The sequence below is a fragment of the Polypterus senegalus genome, chromosome 2, assembly GCF_016835505.1.
Source record: "Polypterus senegalus isolate Bchr_013 chromosome 2, ASM1683550v1, whole genome shotgun sequence".
In the NCBI taxonomy this organism is placed as follows: domain Eukaryota; kingdom Metazoa; phylum Chordata; class Cladistia; order Polypteriformes; family Polypteridae; genus Polypterus; species Polypterus senegalus.
Window position 1 is genome coordinate 237,767,077 of NC_053155.1, and position 20,080 is coordinate 237,787,156.

General features: G+C 36.9%; 1 protein-coding gene across 1 annotated transcript in view; it reads right to left on the minus strand.

Moving 5' to 3' along the window:
* The window catches only part of mycbp2 (MYC binding protein 2), a 503,803-nt gene that overhangs the window by 411,011 nt on the left and 72,712 nt on the right, over nucleotides 1-20,080 (minus strand). The window contains 2 exon segments of the mRNA XM_039745368.1: nucleotides 1,893-2,046; nucleotides 9,785-10,000. Of these exon segments, the coding sequence (XP_039601302.1) occupies nucleotides 1,893-2,046; nucleotides 9,785-10,000 (370 nt within the window).

Consider the following 20,080-nt stretch of genomic DNA (forward strand, 5'->3'; position numbering starts at 1 on the left):
TATTCATGTTAATTGTATGTTTTTCTTTAAATTCTATTATTGTAAAGCACTTTGGCCACAGCAGTCCTGTGTTGTTTTAAATGTGCTACATAAATATAATTGACATATATTATATATATATATATATATATATATATATATATATATATATATATATATATATATATATATATATATATATATATATATATATATATTATATATATATATATATATATATATATATTATATATATATATATATATATATATATATATATATATATATATATATATATATATATATATATATATATATATATATATATATATAATATATAATATATATATATATAATATATATAATATATATATAATATATAATATATATATATATAATATATATAATATATATATAATATATATATATATAATATATATAATATATATATAATATATAATATATAATATATATATATATATATATATATATATATATATATATATATATATATATATATATAAACACTGATAAATATAATTTAATTTTAATGAATGCACACATCTCTACAGCACTATTACAGAATGGAGGAAATGTTTAGTTAGAGCACTTTTTCCCTGCCACATAACAAACTGTTCAGTCAACAGCTGGTGATTGGTAAATTGACTGATCACAAAAACAATCTTTTTTGCCCCTGCTTTTCTAAGCTTTACATAAATTTTGTTGTATGGCTCCTTTATGTGATGTACTATGGTAGTCTTTTATTCACACCATTGGTGAAATTTCTGTAGGGCAAACAAAGGCAAGTCAAGGAATGCTTTACCTGAGGGTGAGAGAAGACTGCAACATTAGCCTTTATGTTAAAGAACGTGGAGTAATAAACTGAGAAAAAGAAATCTGAGAAGTCATCCTGTGCAATTAAACAAATTGGAAGAAAAGATACTTTAATGAATTCAGACCTTTTTATTTTGCTCTTTAATTAAAACAGATATTCCTGTCTAAGTTTGGACAGCAAGCTTGTGTTTACAGCAGCTTACATTTTCAACTGGAAAAAGAAGAGATAAAGGATTCAAAATTGCTTCTTAGCAAATAATAGGTTTGTTAACAGCAGCAAAATTTGTCTTTTACAGTAGACTCTCAGTTAACTGGTATCCACAGGGATTCGTAGATGATAGATAAGTGTAGTTTCTGGTTGCTTGAGAGTTACTATTAAAAATAGGCCTAACAGAAGTAGTCCATAGTAATTTAAAGCAAATTAAATCAAAACACACTGTACCAACCATCAAATGTAGATGGCTTAGGTTTTACTAAAGTAATTTAAAGTAACTTAATGTAACACAGTTTTATTATAAAAATAAACTTCTGTTTAGAATAATTTTGCTAAAATGACAGTCAAACTTTTCAATGTAATAAAACTCAACAATAACTTTTTTTTAACTTAAAGTAACAAACACATAAACATACACTTAAAACTATTACAGCAGGCCAGAGAGTTTACTGCATGAATAATCGCATCGGGATCTAATGATAATGTAGCTGGGACAAAATCAGGAGAAATGGATGGTTTTGGATCCATGTCAGCAGATGATGTTGTACTGGAAAACTTATCTGCAGCTTTCTGGAATAATGTATGAATATCAGATTGCTTATAGGTTCTTTACATCTCATGAAAAGTAATGTTTTGTATGATATGTGGCTGCATAACATGCTGAGAAATGAAGAAGGCTTGCTGTACAGCAAAGGCTATAACAGTTTCAAACGGTACTATAGTACTCTGCCAGAATATTTTTTTCAGGATAGATCTTTCCAGAGGTTCAACATTAGGTGAATATTTTTGTAAGGAGACAGCAACAGAGAAAACATCTGAAACATGGGCAGTGCAAAGAAAGGTGAAAGCAAATAGTATCACATACCCAGAACATCAGGTGGTTCAGACTGAAAGCCCTCTGGTTGTTGACCTTGTAACATATCGAGCAAGGCTTGCAAACTCCTCAAGCACAGCGAAGGATGAGAAAACCTTGTCTCTTTGATCAGCTCAAAAACACCACATAGCCCAATACCAATAATCTGCATTAAAAAAAATTACATTCTTTAAATGCACACGTTAAATGAAAAACATCAATATGGCATATAGTATAATTAAGCAATATGTATGTTAAGCACAATCAAATTGACAAAATGGAAAGAAAAACAAAAAATAAGCATATGAAAGCATGTACAAGTTAAATTATATTCAAAAAAAATTTTAGAGTACACCAATGTTTTATTTCTTGATGATCATGGTATATACTAATTTGTCACATAAACTTGCTCTAAAGTGAAGCAAATTTTAAAAATACCTTCTCACATCTTGTAGCTTGCAAAGGGGCAGAAGGGTACATGGTCCATAGGGGACAGAGAGAGCCATAAAACTTCCCAAATATGTCCACTTTGAGTAAAGGTTTTAATTAAAAGAAAACTTTAACCATTTTATCACACACTATTAGTCTTATTTTTCTTCACACAAGAATGCATTTCCTGCTTGCGTGTCTGCTTGCAGCTGCTTTCTCAAGAGGAATTGTTTTACAAAACCTACAGAGCAAGAATTACCCCAATTGACAGCATAGCAAAAAGAGCACATAACAGTTTCATTGTACTTTTAAGAAACAATAAATCTGAAATGATTACTCTACAGTGTGTTTTAATAAAAGAATTAGGTTTTTCAAAGACCCATGTTTTTCTCTTAAAAATATATTGTTTACAGAACAGACTGAAGCATCACAGATTAGTCTCTCTCACTGAGGATATGATATTTAAATAATTCAGGACAATGTGTTTGAATGAGTAAAACTTGCTGACACTCCCTCATACCAATCAATCTGTAAGAAGTTGAGGTGAACATGCAAACCTCATGCAGTGCTGTGAGGCAGGAATGGCTGGTCTGTGCTATTATGGTGCCTTTATTAAGGAAAAAAAAAATCTTAACTTTTTACCAATTGTGTGTTGATTTGGACACAAGTTTTGGATCATTGCCCTGCTGGAAGATCCAACAATGACCCAAATCTTAGCTTCTTGGTATAGGCAGCCATATTCAAAAATAAAATCTCCTGGGGCCTCATGTAAAACGCCATGCGTAGAATTCGCACTATAACATGGCGTAAGAACAAAAGCCGAAATGTGCTTACGCACAGAAAAATCCAGATGCAGGAAACTGTGCGTATTCCAACTTCCACATTCTTCCGCTACATAAATCCCAGTCAGCGTGAAAAGTAACGCTCGTGCATGCGCTTTATGTAACGCCCCAACTCCTCCCAGAATTACGCCTCTTTGAATATGCAAATCAATACAAATCGCTCTTAAGCTCAGCCTTCTGTGAAAAGACAATGGGAAAAGCATGGGGGAAAATATAAGAATTTCAGCGAATACCAAGTGGAGGCAAAGGAAAAACATGCAGTGGGATGCAAAAGTTTGGGCAACCTTGTTAATAGTCATTATTTTCCTGTATAAATCGTTGGCTGTTACGATAAAAAATGTCAGTTAAATATATCACATAGGAGACACAAACAGTGATATTTGAGAAGTGAAATGAAGTTTATTGGATTTACAGAAAGTGTGCAATAATTGTTTAAACAAAATCAGGCAGGTGCATAAATTTGGGCACCACAAAAAAGAAATGAAATCAATATTTAGTAGATCCACCTTTTGCAGAAATTACAGCCTCTAAACGCTTCCTGTAAGTTCCAATGAGAGTCTGGATTGTGGTTGAAGGTATTTTGGACCACTCCTCTTTACAAAACATCTCTAGTTCATTCAGGTTTGATGGCTTCCAAGCATGGACAGCTCTCTTTAACTCACACCACAGATTTTCAATTATATTCAGGTCTGGGGACTGAGAAGGCCATTCCAGAACGTTGTACTTGTTCCTCTGCATGAATGCCTTAGTGGATTTTGAGCAGTGTTTTGGGGTCGTTGTCTTGTTAAAAGATCCAGCCCCGGCGCAGCTTCAGCTTTATCACTGATTCCTGGACATTGGTCTCCAGAATCTGCTGATACTGAGTGGAATCCATGCGTCCCTCAACTTTGACAAGATTCCCAGTCCCTGCACTGGCCACACAGCCCCACAGCATGATGGAACCATCACCATATTTTACTGTAGGTAGCAGGTGTTTTTCTTGGAATGCTTTATTCTTTTTCCTCCATGCATAACGCCCCTTGTTATGCCCAAATAACTCAATTTTAGTTTCATCAGTCCACAGCACCTTATTCCAAAATCAAGATGGCTTGTCCAAATCTGCTTGAGCATACCTGTTTGTGCTGTGGGCGCAGAAAAGGCTTCCTCTGCATCACTCTCGCATACAGCATCTCCTTGTGTAAAGTGCGCCGAATGGTTGAACAATGCATAGTGACTCCATCTGCTGCAAGATGATGTTGTAGGTCTTTGGTGCTGGTCTGTGGGTTGACTCTGACTGTTCTCACCATTCGTCGCTTCTGTCTATCCGAAATCTTTCTTGGTCTGCCACTTCAAGCCTTAACTTGAACTGAGCCTGTGGTCTTGCATTTCCTCAATATGTTCCTAACTGTGGAAACAGACAGCTTAAATATCTGGGACAGCTTTCTGTATCCTTCCCCTAAACCATGATGGTGAACAATCTTTGTCTTCAGGTCATTTGAGAGTTGTTTTGTGACCCCCATGTTGCTACTCTTCAGAGAAAATTAAAGGAGGAGGGAAACTTACAATTGACCCCCTTAAATACTCTTTCTCATTATAGGATTCACCTGTGTATGTAGGTCAGGGGTCACTGAGCTTACCAAGCCAATTTGAGTTCCAATAATTAGTTCTAAAAGTTTTGGAATCAATAAAATGACAACGGTGCCCAAATTTATGCACCTGCCTGATTTTGTTTGAACAACTATTGCACTTTCTGTAAATTCAATAAACTACATTTCACTTCTCAAATATCACTGTGTGTGTCTCCTATATGATATATTTAACTGACATTTTTTATCGTAACAACCAATGATTTATACAGGAAAATAATGACGATTAACAAGGTTGCCCAAACTTTTGCATCCCACTGTACTATTTGTTTAATTAAACAGTGGTATAATCAACTAAAGGAAGTTGATCGAGTGACATAGCGTGTTGGAGAAACTTGAAAGCACATGTCCACAAAGTCGCACAGTGCTGGAAATAAAAAAGAAGGTACATATCAAAGTCGTCGTGAAAAGGAGAGTTGTAGCCCACTGTCTGAGTGTCATATGAAAGCTTATTAGGGTAATGAGAAAAAAAAGGCACAGAGTAGGAAAAAGCACGAAATGTCAACTTCAATCTAGAAATTTCCACTTTAATCATGTAGTTTATTTTGTCAGTAAAGTAGAACATCATAAACTTCATCTTAAAATCATTTAATTAACCAGTTTCTCAAATCACTTCTTAATTAAAGTAGCACGTTAAATGCTTTGTTTTGTATGTGATCTTCTATGTGCTCTGTGTGTGTGAATCACTACTTGCTTCTTAAACCGGCTCTCTTCCTCCGACTGGACACAGAATCCATTACATTCATGATATTACAGCTCTGAATAACTTAAATACTGAGATGTATATGTGATATCATTTTCATGATGATAGGAGTTAAAGCACGTTATTAATCACTGCGCCGTGAAACCTTCGATGAAATAATTTATTGCAGCAGTACTCAGGAGCGGCTCTAGGCTTGTGGCAGCCCTGGGCAGAGGAAGAATCGGTGGCTCCTTCGCCCGCCAATGTCAATATGGTATCTTATGCACGGCGGATGGCCACGTCCGTTACGAACACTGCATAGCCGCCTCGTGCTCATGACATAAGTGTTTAACTTTTGTCAAAATTTGCCGCTGTGTTGTTATTTTCTCTTTCTGTTTTATATTCAATATATATTGGAGTGGCCGCCCCTGCAGTCCTTGCTTTTCTTTCTCCAAGTAACCGATCGCCACACAATCAGCTCTGTAGTGGACGTTAAGCCATCTGTAAGCTTAGAGCACCGATTCTTCAGAATGTTTAAGGAACATTGAACTATCTTTGTAGTACATGTTTAATAATTCTATCCTTCATGCCAGTCCCAGTGAAGAATATAGATTATTTAAATGAGGTTAAAGTTTTATCTGTATAATATAATAAACATATTTTGCTGCATTTCATCTTAAAAATGATATCGTCATCATATGTACATACGCGCTTTATAAAGTGGCTCAGGTTGTGCAATATTATAACTGTAGTACAAGTTTACAGGGGGTGATAGTACTTATAAGTACAAACAGTTCTACAAGGAGCAATTGATTGAGTGCGTTTAAAGTTCTTGGGATGAAACTGTTTCTGAACCGCGAGGTCAGTACAGGAAAGGCTTTGAAACGTTTTGCCATGGCTGAGGTAGCATGTGCTTGAAGCTGTATATCGATAATTCTCTTTCCGATCAGCTGCTGCTGTGATTCACACTCAGATACAGTCATATAAATACTCAAGAGTGGTGCAGTGAGAGTAACATGGAAAAACAAGTTCCGCTGTGGCAACTCCTAACGGGAGCAGCTGAAAGAAGAAGAAGAAGAAGAAGGTGCTGCAGCGACAGTAACAACGCTAAAGTAAAGTAGTTATGTTATTTTGAATACTATGGCTATTCCTTGGACCATTATATTTTTACAAGTTAATTATAATCAGATGCATTACACTAATAAACAATACGCGGTTAGTTTCAGTGTATTTATAAAGCCACGTCAGGAAAATAAGGTGTAACCACACAGGAACAGTAGCATTGCTATGACGCAGGGTGCCGCCAGTCTGCAAAACCGAGCAGAGAATGAGGTACCATGGAAAAGTGTGTGGCTTTACGCCAAGTGTAGGTTTTATACATCGCGATTTGAACGTGGAAAAGTTCTTACGCAACATTTCTGTGCGTACGCAACGTTTATACATGAGGCCCCTGGTATTTTCATGGAGACCATAATCCCATGTACCCTAATAAGGTTGCCATTGCCTTTGGAAGAAAAAGAGCACCACAACATCCATGATACTTGTCAGTGAAGATAAGGATCTTTTTGTTATAGCCATCCTTTCTATGCCAAATCAACCTTAGCTGCTTGTTCCCAAACAGCTCAATTTTCATTTTACCTCAGCACAGAATATGGCTCCAATCAAAGCTTTAGCAAACTCCAAGGGCTTACATTTGGGGTTAAATGACAAAATGGCTTTTCCTCTGGTATGCCTTGCAAATAACTTGTTGGCATACAGGCAGCATCTGATGGTAGTTTTAGAAAGGTGGTGATGATGATGATGCTACATTTCTCTGCTTTTCTCAAACAGTGATCCCCGAGTTATTTTTTTAACCTCTATTACCATCCTCCTTACTGTATGTGAGGGCAAAATAAACTTAGGCCCTCTTCCAAGCAAACTGCTAACAGTTCCAGTTTATTTTAACTTTTTAATTATTGGCCTAACTGAAAATATGGGCATTTTCAAGTGAGTAGCTCATTTTTTTTATTGCCATTCCCTTACTTATGAAGGTCAACACACTTTTCCCTCATTTGAATTGTGTGTTCTCTTATCTATCCCATGTTAATAATAACTGAATACAGGAATTTGACCTCAGTGCCACCTCAGTTATAGCCCAGTGAAACAGGAAGTCATTGATTACTGCTTGAGAGGTTCTACATAGTCTGCTGAACTTAAAAAAAGATATAAATAGAAAAAATGCTTCAGTTACTCTTCATTCATAAAAATTTCTAGAAGTGCTAATAATCATTGCACATGTGGTTTTGCTAAAAACAAATTATTGCAAAGAGGGATTATTTTTTCCTAGAAAAAAATCACCACAGTTCAAGGTTGTGCTTCTTTTATTATTTTCAGTCTGAGATTAAGGCAATTCACCAAAGGGTAATTTTTCTATGATTTTCCACTCATCTTTATCAGGGGTGACAATAATTATGGAAGGGAGTATAGTTCAAGCTTTTGTATAGTACACTGACTATTTAATTTACATTTAAGTACCACTGTGATAATCTGAATGTTCATTTTTGCCCAATTTGACAGACTTACTGTAGATTACTTTCTTCAAAGTTGAAAGTAAAAAGCTAATTTAAAAAGCATCACAGTCAGTGAAAGGAGGTAGGGCTGCTGCTCCATATAAGGAGTGGCATGTGTATGTGCATAAAGTATTCTATATATTGTAAATCGTTGGCAAATAAACAAGCACATCTGATATGGATAGAACTGATATTACAAAAAACAAGCAGGACAATTTCAGAATCTACAGTGTTAGCCAAGAAAAAGAAGTAGTAGAAAAGATTTCAGCAGTATTTCACAAGCAAATACTGTAGGTCACTTCCTATTTTGGAAAACGTTTTGAAGTTTATGTTCTGACTCTATGCTTTATAGAAAGCAAGGTTTTCTTTTTTTTTCTTTTTCTTTAAGAAAAAACTCTCAATAGGAAGTATAACACAGAGCTGACACAATTAAGAAATAAGTATTTATAATGATTTAATGATACGCCAATTTATTGGCAACAAATAGGAACCAGACATTTTTTTCTCAGAATATGTGATTGGCAAACAGGCATATTACTTACCTATAGAGCCATTAGATAAAATCAACACAGTGACTTCTAACTCTTCTTTTACATCAATTAAACATTTTTTAATCTATGTTTTGAAAATTAGTTTTCAGGAAACTAAAGTTGTTGGCAAATCTCCTAGTTCATTAAGTATGTTGAATGATTTTCTCTCCAAGAGAAAACTGATGCACAAATGACTTAGTTTGTTAAGTTGTCCTTTCAACATGCAGTGTGTTTATATACATAATTTCAATGAATCTTACCTAATATCTAAGAGAATACAAAGGGATTATGCTGTATAACTCTGCGGGGAATATTTATAAACAGTGTGGGAGAATTTATAAGGGCTTAAAATATATAAAAATAACCATACAAACATATGGTTTCTACTTCGCGGATTTTCACCTATCGCGGGGTCTGGAACGCAACCCCGCGATCGAGAAGGGATTACTGTAGTTTGAAGGTTATATATTAATATGGTAAAAAAGTGCAAGAAAATTAAGCATAGATTCTGTGTATTATGGTAAATGAGAATCCCCTCGACACCAATATCTAGCACCACCTCAAACATCCAGCTCCTTCTCACTGCACAGGCTGCAGCAAGAGGTACTTGAAAATTTTCACTCACACATTCTCATTTATGTGTTTTCCATCTTCCATTCTCATTTTCTCCTTAGGAAATAACATGTTCTACATGTTAGTGGTGATAAGGTACAAAGACAAAATACACAATGTATGCAACTAAAGCATTTCAAGACCACCTTCATGCACACAGCTACCTAAAAGTAAACAAACCTGTTGGCAAATGAATTAAATATATTTTAATTCACAGACATTAAAGTGGTTTAAAAGGAAAAATAACACTTCCAAACAGCACACCACTGTGGATATTTTTCTAAAAAGTATTATTATTATTATTATTAAATATCTAAGATAACAGGATACATAACTTAATACACACACTGTCCTTTTGACTATTTATAAATAATACTAAAAATTAAGTAAAAGTAAATAAATTTCTAAATGTTAAAAAAAAAACAAAAAAAAAAAACACATAGGACGACACAAACACAACAACTAAGCTGTATACACAGCTATATACAGTCCCACCTCCCACCAAAAGTGGAATTTGTTTTTAACAGTATTCTTAAACATTTTCTGCAAAAGGGGAAAATAGGTAGAGTACAAGATATTTTCAGTTTTATCACATACAAAAAAGTGGAAAGAAAAAAAAAAATGAAGTAACTGACCTTAGGAAGCTTGATAGGTGGCTCTTTGGACTCCTCCTCTTCATCACTATCAGAATCCCCACTCTGAACAGAAGTCTTGGATGCCAGAGCTAGAGAAGCCTCTTTCTGCTGCCATTCCAATACACAGTGCCGAACATTACAGTAAACATTGAAAGCAGATGGGTTGCTGTGAAGCTTGATGTCTGGTACAGACAGTACTCCCTCTAGATTTTCACTCTACCGAGATGAGGAAAAAAAATACCTGTTAGATTAGTTTACACGTACAAAGCTGACATTAGATTTCAAATTTTCAATCTAAACATTTGTTATTACAAAGTAATTATACTGTACAAAAGGCTCAAATTATCCATACATACATCCAACATGCATTTCACTGTGACGAAAACAATTCAATATTGTTTATATTTAGCATTTATATTTAAAGTCTTTGGACAATCACACTTTATATACTTTGTAGTGCTGGGCAGTATGACCAAAATTCTATATCAGTATTTTTCAAAATTATACCGGTTTCACGGTATTCAACGGTATTTTTTTCCCCCCCCATGCATGAGTGGATGTTAACCACATTTTCCACTGCAATTACTCCAGTAGACTGGCTAAGAATAACCTATTCCACTGTCAGGTGAACTGTACATTGTACCAAAAAAAAAAAAATTAATGTGCACTCAGGTATTAATACAGTTTTGCTTGGCATAAAGTGATAGTTTTCAAGGGGATGGCACTAATGAAGAGAAGGAATCACATTGCATGACAGCTGCAGTCAAAATATAGAGCCTTTTTATTGAACAAATTTTGCAAACAACTTAAACTAAAATATTGACAACATATTTTCAACCATCCAAAGAGGCATTTAGACTTAGTAAAATATCCAGAGTTACTTGTCAAAAATTGTATTCAACTGAACATATCTTAGAAAAGGAATAAATAGTAAATATATTTTTTGCAGACCAAATACACTTTCTGTTAATTTTAACAATCTCTGTCCAGACACATTAAAGTGACTTTTTAAACATCTTTATCATTAAACTGCATAATATTTAAACTAATAAATAACAATAAAATAAATAATAGTGCAACTTCCAATAACAATACTATTACATCAAGCCCAGGTACAGTACACAGTATTCACCAATTAAAAATAAAATAAAACAAGTGCAACTTGGTGATGTCATCTTTACCAAATGAACCATCATTAAGGCAAACTGCATTAATATGGACCTTGCTTCAAGCTAAGCTATATACTGTACATCTATACTAATAAAAGGCAAAGCCCTCACTGACCGACTGACTGACTGACTGACTGACTCACTCACTGACTCATCACTAATTCTCCAAGTTCCTGTGTGGGTAGAAGGCTGAAATTTGGCAGGCTCATTCCTTACATCTTACTTACAAAAGTTGGGCAGGTTTCATTTCAAAATTCTACACGTAATGGTCATAACTGGAAGGTATTTTTTTCCATTTACTGTAATGGAGTTGAGCTCGAAAGCTGGGGGGAGTTTAGTGTGACATCATCACGCCTCCCACGTAATCACGTAAACTGACTGTCAACGCAGTGCGTAGAAAACCAGGAAGACCTCCAAAAAGCGCTGAAGAAAACATGCATTATATAATTGAGAAGGCAGCGAAACAATAAGAAGCGAGCGAGTGACATATACTACCATATTCATGAGTGCTGCTACTTCGGAAAGAAAGCAAGGTGTAAACCTAAACTTTAAATTAAGTTCATAGACAGGCTGCGCTGGCGTTTCACATGCCCACGGTGTAACGGGATACAAGTTTAATGAGAGGGCGGGATATAAACGAGTTTTGATCACTTTGTAACCAAGTTAAAATTGCAGGTGAAGGGGTGTGCTTATGCAAATTCCGAGAGACTGTGTTTGTGGGGGATTGACAGTTAAAGGCGGTGGTGAGTCACGTCATCATCTCCCCTCCCATTTACCTCATTTCGCTCGGAGCTGAGCTCCGCGGCTAACGCCGTCTTTCGAAGCAACTTCATCTCACTGCCACCAAATACTCACAGAAAAATCCACAAGTTAATACACACGCTGTCTCTAGAGTTTCTCCACACTGAATCCTCCAGGCACTACTTACAAAAGGTTACATTGACAATCGTGTTACGTTATTTTTAAAATCTTTCCTTTTCTTAGCACAAGCACAGCTGAGAAGCTTCGATGTATGTGCTCCATAACGCATTAAAAAGTAATGCATTTAATCACACTTTGCATTACAAGCAAAGGAGAGCTTTTCTCAATGCATGATTTCCTGGTACACCGATTACATTGATCAGCGCATCCCGATTCATTTTATCCTTGCACCACCTTGGTTTGAGAAGAAGTATGAAAAAATATGAGGTTAACACAGAAAAACAGATCACCAATTCAAGCTTTATGAATAATCGATTTGCCATCAATAATTGTTTTGGTAAAGCCATACTCAGTGTAGTCCTCCTTCCATTTTATAATTTTTCCACCACAAGCCATGATTAAATTAACAGTAAAAAAAGTAAAAGCGAAGCGAGGGTGACTTATTTAGGCAGGCATATATATGACAGCAACACTCACTGACAATGTCAATCATGTTACGTTAAAATGTTTTCTTTTTCATTACTTCTTTAACACACTATTTCTCCACTGCGAGGCGCGGGTGTATATATATATATATATATATATATATATATATATATATATATATATATATATATATATAAATATAGAAGAATACCAAGGCTTCGCAGCGAGAAGTAGTGTGTTAAAGAAGGTACCTAAAAAGAAAAGGAAAAATTTTAAACATAATGTAACATGATTGTCAAAGTAATTGTTTTGTGTATTTGGCGGCAGCGTCACAAAGTTATTTTAGTCTAGCTGCATCAGAAAATGTACCACGCGTCTGACAGCCTCCTTTTTACTGTTTTCTCACAGCTTGGATTGCTGCTGTCATATATATATATATATATATATATATATATATATATATATATATATGTGTGTATATATATATATATATATATATATATATATATATATATATATATATATATATATATATATATATATATATATATATATATACACATACATACATATATATACACATACATATACTTGTGTGTATAGCTTTTATATATGTGTGTGTATAGCTTTGGTCACTGAGTGCAAGTGAGAAATAATAAAATATAGTCTATAAGTTATTAAACAGTAAAACATTGACGTTTTAAGAAGTACAGGTACATTGAGCACTACTGGAGTGGTTTCAGGTAAACTACATTTTAAAGACTGTGTAACACAACAGGTAAGTAACTAACAGCAGCTAAAATGTATATGGATCATCTCTCGGTAGTAGATCCCTTTTGAAAGGCGCTACACGACGGCTGTGGTATAGAAATTACATTTTTTATGTGAGCGTTCAAATTTGTGCCTCTAGTAATGTGCCTTACCGGCATTTAAAGAAAATTAGTTTTGTGTCCTCTGCAGTGTTAAGCGAGAAAGGCTTTGGTTTGGGATCAAAGGAAAAAAGGTGTAAAGAAAGGAAAGTTGCCTTTTTCTTTTATATAGTATAGAGAGATGTGTTCGCTGACGTTATGATCGGCTTTTGGGGACAGTCGCGGTGGGTCTTGTGTAAACTGGTGAGTCATCCCTGCCATTAATCGGCTGTGATGGCACGTGCAAAAGAAAGTGTGAATTGCCTTAATATTATTTTGCCGTGGTGTAGAAAAGGGGTCCCGTGTTTGCACTTGTCTGGGCTATAGCGCAGGGGGAGGATGAAAAAAATTAAAAGTGCTCACTTTGACTTAAGGAAGAAGCGCTATGCACGCGCGCTGGCTGCTCGACTTTTGCTGGGCAGGAGACCACAGTTTTTGCAGACTCGTTCATGATATCAAAAGTCTCAGCGATCTTTGGAGGTCATTCATATATTATATGATATATATATATATATATATATCTCAAAATACCAGCGCCTCGCAGCGGAGAAGTAGTGTGTTAAAGAAGTAATGAAAAAGAAAAGGAAACATTTTAATAATAACGTACCATGATTGACATTGTCATGAGTGTTGCTGTCATATATATGCCTGCCTAAATAAGTCACCCTCGCTTTGCTCTTACTTTTTTACCATTCATTTAATCATGGCTAGTGGCGGAAAAATTATAAAATGGAAGGAGGATGGCTTTACCAAAACAATTATTGATGGCGAATCGATTATTTATAAAGCCTGAATTGGTGATCTGTTTTTCTGTGTTAACCTCATATTTTTTCAAATTTCTTCTCAAACTAAGGTGGTGCGAGGATAAAATGAATCGGGATGCGCTGATCAATGTAACCTGCTTGTAATGCAAAGTGTGATTAAATGCATAATTTTTAACGCGTTACGGAGCACATGCATCGAAGCTTCTCAGCTGTGCTTGTGCTAAGAAAAGGAAAGTTTTTAAAAATAACGTAACACGATTGTCAATGTGACCTTTTGTAAGTAGTGCCTGGAGGATTCAGTGTGTAGAAACTCTAGAGACAGCGTGTGTATTAACTTGTGGATTTTTCTGTGAGTATTTGGTGGCAGTCTGACGGTTGCTTCGAAGACGGCGTTAACTGAGCTCAGCTCAGAGCTAAATTAGATAAATGGGAGGGGATATGATGATGTGACTCCCCCACCCGCCTTAACTGTCAATCCCCCACAAACACAGTCTCGGAATTTGCATAAGCACACCCCTTCACCTACAATTTTAACTTAGTTACAAAGTGATCAAAACTCGTTTATATCCTCGCCCTCTCATTAAACTTGTATCCCGCATTACCTGTGGGCATGTGAAACGCCAGCGGTAGCCTGTCTATGAACTTAATTTAAAGTTTAGGTTTACACCTTGCTTTCTTTTCCAGGTAGCATCACTCATTATTATGGTAGTATATGTCACTCGCTCGCTTCTTATTGTTTCGCTGCCTTCTCAATTATATAATGCATGTGAGAAAGAAAAAAAGACTTACAACATTATTAGCTTGCATTTCTTTATGAGGAAAGACTGACCTTTGATACTATCAGAAGACCCTGTGAAGATTGTAAGATCTTTTTAGACTATAAGAATGTTTAAATTGATTCTAAGTGTGTAGAAATAGAAGGGTGTATTCCTTAGGAATGCAAATGGCTGTTTGTTTAATGGTTTAGGACATTTCAGTATGTCATAACTTAAGAGTTAACTTTTAACTATGTATAACCTCAGAATGAACTGCTAGGGTTTTTTCTTTTCTTTTCTAGGATATAAAAGAGAGAACAGGTTTACTTTAGGGATTCTGCTAAAACCCAAATCAGTCGACTGAGTTGGAAAGAGGCAGTCTCACATTTTTTCTACTCACCAAGAATTAAGAATAAAAGAAATTATTTTTACTTTAATTGGGTTTAAGTTCTTCCGTTGTTTCGACTTCAGCTCACAGTTTTGGCGCCAACTGGGGCAGAGGCGCGCGACTCCTTGAGCGGGATCGTCCAGAGGACGGTAAAGGACCGACACCGGCCGGGTCGGGAGGACCAGATCCGGAAAAGTTAGGACTGGCCTGCCTCGGGCGACTCCTGCATGGGGAATCCTTGACCTCCTCTGATTCTTCCTGAATGTCGAGTAAACTGGGAACTTCCAGGCGGGAGGAAAAATTCTTGGTGAGTAGACCGAGGGAGTCCGACCGGGGAAAAGAAACCAGGCAGTGAGTGGACGGAATGTATAGATAAGCTCGGAAATAAAACAGTGTAAAGATTATGAATGTTAAGGACATGAGTTAGTACACTCCTAGGAAATGAAGAAGAAGTCTCTTAGAGGCTTAAAAGTAAAATAAAGGAAGGGAGTGGGAAGAATAGATAAATAACTGAACATTTCGTGATCGGGAAAAAGCACTGTTGGAGGGCGAGACTCTTTGCTCTAACGGTCTGGTTATATTCTGAACTCAACGGGTCACTCAGGAAATGATCACCTAAACAGTGGTAACCAGCGGCCTTCGGGTGAAACTGTCAGTCCGCTAATCAGGTTGATCATCCCGGTGGACCGGAGAACAGGAGGGACCGGGAGTGAAGTGACAATTGAGGCTGGTTTAGCAAAAAGAGTGCGGAAAACTCACTGACCATGGGGAAAACTAATAGCAAACCGGTTAAAACTCCTTTGGGAAACAGAAAGCATGAATCAACGTACTCATCTGTGACTGAATAAAAACTAATTGATTGAACTATTCCTGTCTTCCTCGGGTGTTACTTCCACTGTTTATTTGGCACCCGAACAGTTCCACTCGTGTTGGAGAACCCGAGTGAAGGTGCGAATTGCAGACAGGAATAAGATCGGTGACCGCTGAGTACAATTGCTTTACCGTCCGGAGAGGTACTGGGACGTAACGATTAGAGCGCCTCTTGGAATGAGACGGAGTCTTAAGGAGACTTATAATTAGAAGGGAGAGGTGGAAATTTAATAAAAAGGGAAAGTACCTCCGGTCGGGAATTCGCTAAAGAAAGAGATTGAAAAACAGGGTGTGAATGAGGAGCCTCTGTTCAGATTATTGTTTTCGAAACATACCAAGGAAAAAAAAACGCTTCCAAGACACTACATAGAACAGAAAACAGGGTTAGATTTAAAAAAAAAAAATTTGTAAATGGTGGAATGAACAGAGCAGGGGCAGGTGGCCAGTAGAAGGCTCTGGTGATATGAGTGAACTACAGGAAGTTAGGTAGATTGTATATAGAAAAGCACGAGGGTGCTCTAGTCGAGAAAATGGAAATGTTTTAATAGATGGGAATTGATAATTAAAGATAGAGCCCTGAAAGCGATGCAGAAGTGCAATGAGGGACTGCAAAGCCAAATTAAACTTATTGCAGAAAAAGAAAAGTTGTTCTTGATAATGCAAGAACTGTCCCAAAAGTCCGGATAAAAAATGGAAGAATAAATAAATAAAAATATATGAAAAGAAGAACAGATTATACCTTGATTTAGTGACAGCATGTGTTTAAACTCCCTTTGAGGACAATAGTCCATCACCACCCCTTGGGCAGCTGGAGGAATTGATGAGGGAGAGGAAGAAGATGGTCCCGATGATTTTTAAAAATGAACAGTTTCAGCCAGAGAGGGATGAAGAAGGGGAAAAGGGATGCCTAATATGACCTGATTCTGACTCCTCAGGATAAAAAAACATGAATATGAAAGGATGGAATTTCAAGCACCATTAATACAAGTGCCCTTTCCGCAATATAATGTACAACAGCCTGACTCAGATTAAAACTGTCCCACCTTCATGGTGCAAAGAAACTGGGACCTGCAAGAATTAAAAGAGTGGTGCAGGAATTGCTGAACCAGTTCATGACAATGAAGAAACAATTAGATGACATATATAAGCCAAATACTGCAGAATGGATTCAGGTCCTTAGAAGGAAAGCTCATTTCAGGCTGAAATGATGTGAGAGTGCAATGGACAGAGACTCTGGGACGACAGCGGGTTGATAGTGGCCAGTTCAGTGTTCAGTGGACAGTTATGAGCACAAATAAAAGCAAAATATATCAGCCCTCTAATGCCCAGTGAACTTTGACAAGACTTGATGGTCCGCCTGTGCCTTTGCATTTCAGTTACAAATAAGAAGTGAAGGTTGCATCAGAACAGCACACCGCCATTGCACTGACCACCACCATTACATGCTTGTATGCTGCCTTGATTGTTCATGTTTGTCTCAAAACAGCAAAATCTCTGCTGTCCTGGGTTCCTCTTGGATTACAGTATTCAAAATCATTTTACTGTATTGCATGATTTTTGGACTGTATTATGATGAAGTCTGACTCTTGGACTTTTCAGCTGCTGTTTTCAGAAAAAGAGACTGCCTAACGAACTGTTATATCTCAGCAAAACTGGCTGGAGCAGTATTACTCTTTTACAACAATCGCTTTTTCTAAAGTGGTTTTACCACATATCCTCATTGCTAAATCCTCTCGTTTTCAGTGGCATAATGTGAGACAATTGGTAATAGCATGTCCAGAAGGGAGGATTGGGAGTATGAGGGACCTAACATTTAGTTCACCCAGATAGATCTGTTAAGAAAATAGCAGTAGAACTAGTTGTACCTGTAACCCGATCCGTTCTGTCATTTATCTTTCACTTCTCCACCTAAACCCATGCTGTTTACCCTTAAAATTTTTTAATTAGATTTGCTCCACTCATCTCTCTGGGTACAAGGGAAATAATATTTTGTCTGAATAGCTCATTCTGAACCCTTGGTCATTTTCCCAAAGTCATCCTTCCGTTTACATTGTGCACAATATCTTATTTCGTTTAAGGCTGGGACTGGTATTACAATTGTTTATGCTGATTTAGTTAAGCGGGTGCCATTATTCTGATCCAATATTCTCCTATTCTTCCAGTTAGAAAGCATATGATTCATGACGATTCATTCAGGACCTCCATGGAGTCAATGCTGCTATACACCCTAGGACTCCTATAGTCTGAAACCTTCCACTATTCTCTGTACTGTCCCGGCCACTGCTATGTGGTTTTCTGTTACTGATCTTGTGAATGCTTTCTTTTCAGTTACTGTACACCTGAGTGTCAGTTCTGGTTCGCATTCACTTTTAAAGGGAAGCATTGGACCTGAACTGTGATTCCGCAGGGATATACAGAGGCTCTGTGTGCGTGCGTGTGTGTGCATGTGTGTGTGTGTGTGTGTGCGCGTGTTGTGTGTTATGGACAAGAATTAGAAAAGATAAAAAATTGAAAGGTTATTGGCCAAAGGGGGGTGGTGTCCTGGTGTAATATGTAGATGAGTTGCTTTTATGTTCTGAGGCTCAGGAATAATGCGAAGAAGACACAAAGGCTTTGTTGGTCTTCCTAGCGAAATCGGGCACAAAGTGTTCGGAAAAAGTTGCAACGGGTTGAAAGAAAATGAAATACCTGAGTCATGATTTGACTTCAGGGAATGTGCACAGTCTGCAAGACGGCAAGTTATGTCTGGTTCTTGGAAGTTATGATATTGATATTGCCGGCAATGGGTTAAAAAAGATTTTTTTTTTTTTTGGAAAGCACAGCCACTCCAAGAATTAGCGACCTCTTCTAATTTGGTTTTGACTGATAAAATTTCATGGACGGAGCAGGCTGAGAAGGCTTTAACTGATATAAACTAAATTTTTATGTCTGCGCCTGCGTTAAGAGTTCCGGACTACGGTAGTCTCGTCCTTTCACTCTGTTTGTGGACGAGAAAGGGGGGTGTATGACTGCAGTATTAACTCAACAACAAGAAAATAGACAATGACCGGTCACATACTATTCTAAAAAAAATTAACAAATAAAACTGGATCCAGTGGCCGCTACAATCCCGGCCTGTTTGAAAGCAGCTGATGCAATAACAGAGGCCATATTAGCATGCTCAGATGTTCTTCTCATGAGTTTATTAACTGTTAAGGTACCACATGCTGTACATTCCATCTTAGTACAGACAAAAACATCTCATTTGACAGGTGCGCTTGCGGTAGTGAAGTGTCAAGCTCACACAGGGAAGACGAATCCAGTAAGTGAGGGAAAATGCAAGCAGACATGTGGGCAAAGAAAGCGCCTGGGACCCTACTTCACCACTAACTTCTTTATTTCTATAACAGAAGGAGGAACAAGAGTCACACGAGGATGCAGTATTATCTCTACGAACTGTAGCAACAGAAAAGGAGATAAAGACGTTGCAGAAAGAGGGATCAGATAAAGCTCTGAAAGGAATTTAAATCCATCCATTAACCAAACAAACTTTTCCTCCAAAAAGCTTCTTTTCCAGGAATGGCAAATTCTCAGATGGCCTGGATCATGCAGGAAAAGACACTATGACTCAGGATGTCGAGTGGCATTGGGAAACCACAGGGTTCTCTACATATGCCAAAGGTTTCATGTAGGTAAAGGTACTCAGGTAAGCCCCACCGTCACTCCTAACCCAATGGGTCCCTTTGAAAACCTCCAAATGGATTTCATTGAGTTAACACTATCTAAAGGCTACCGTTATTGCTTGGTAATTGTCGATGTGTTCTCCCGATGGGTGGAAGTTTTCTCTCTAAACATGCAGATGCAAAACTAAAGCTAAAGCTTTAATAAAAGAAATCATTCCAAGATGGGGAATATCACAGAAACTGCATACCGATAATGGAACCCATTTTGTGAATTCTGTAATAAATGAGCTGACTACTTGGCTCCAGATAAATGTGCATCATTACTGCAAATACCATCCCCAAAGTGGAGGTATTGTAGAAAGATGCAATGGTAACATAAAATCAAAATTGGCAAAAATCTGTGAGCAGACAAACTTAACCTGGCCAGATGCTC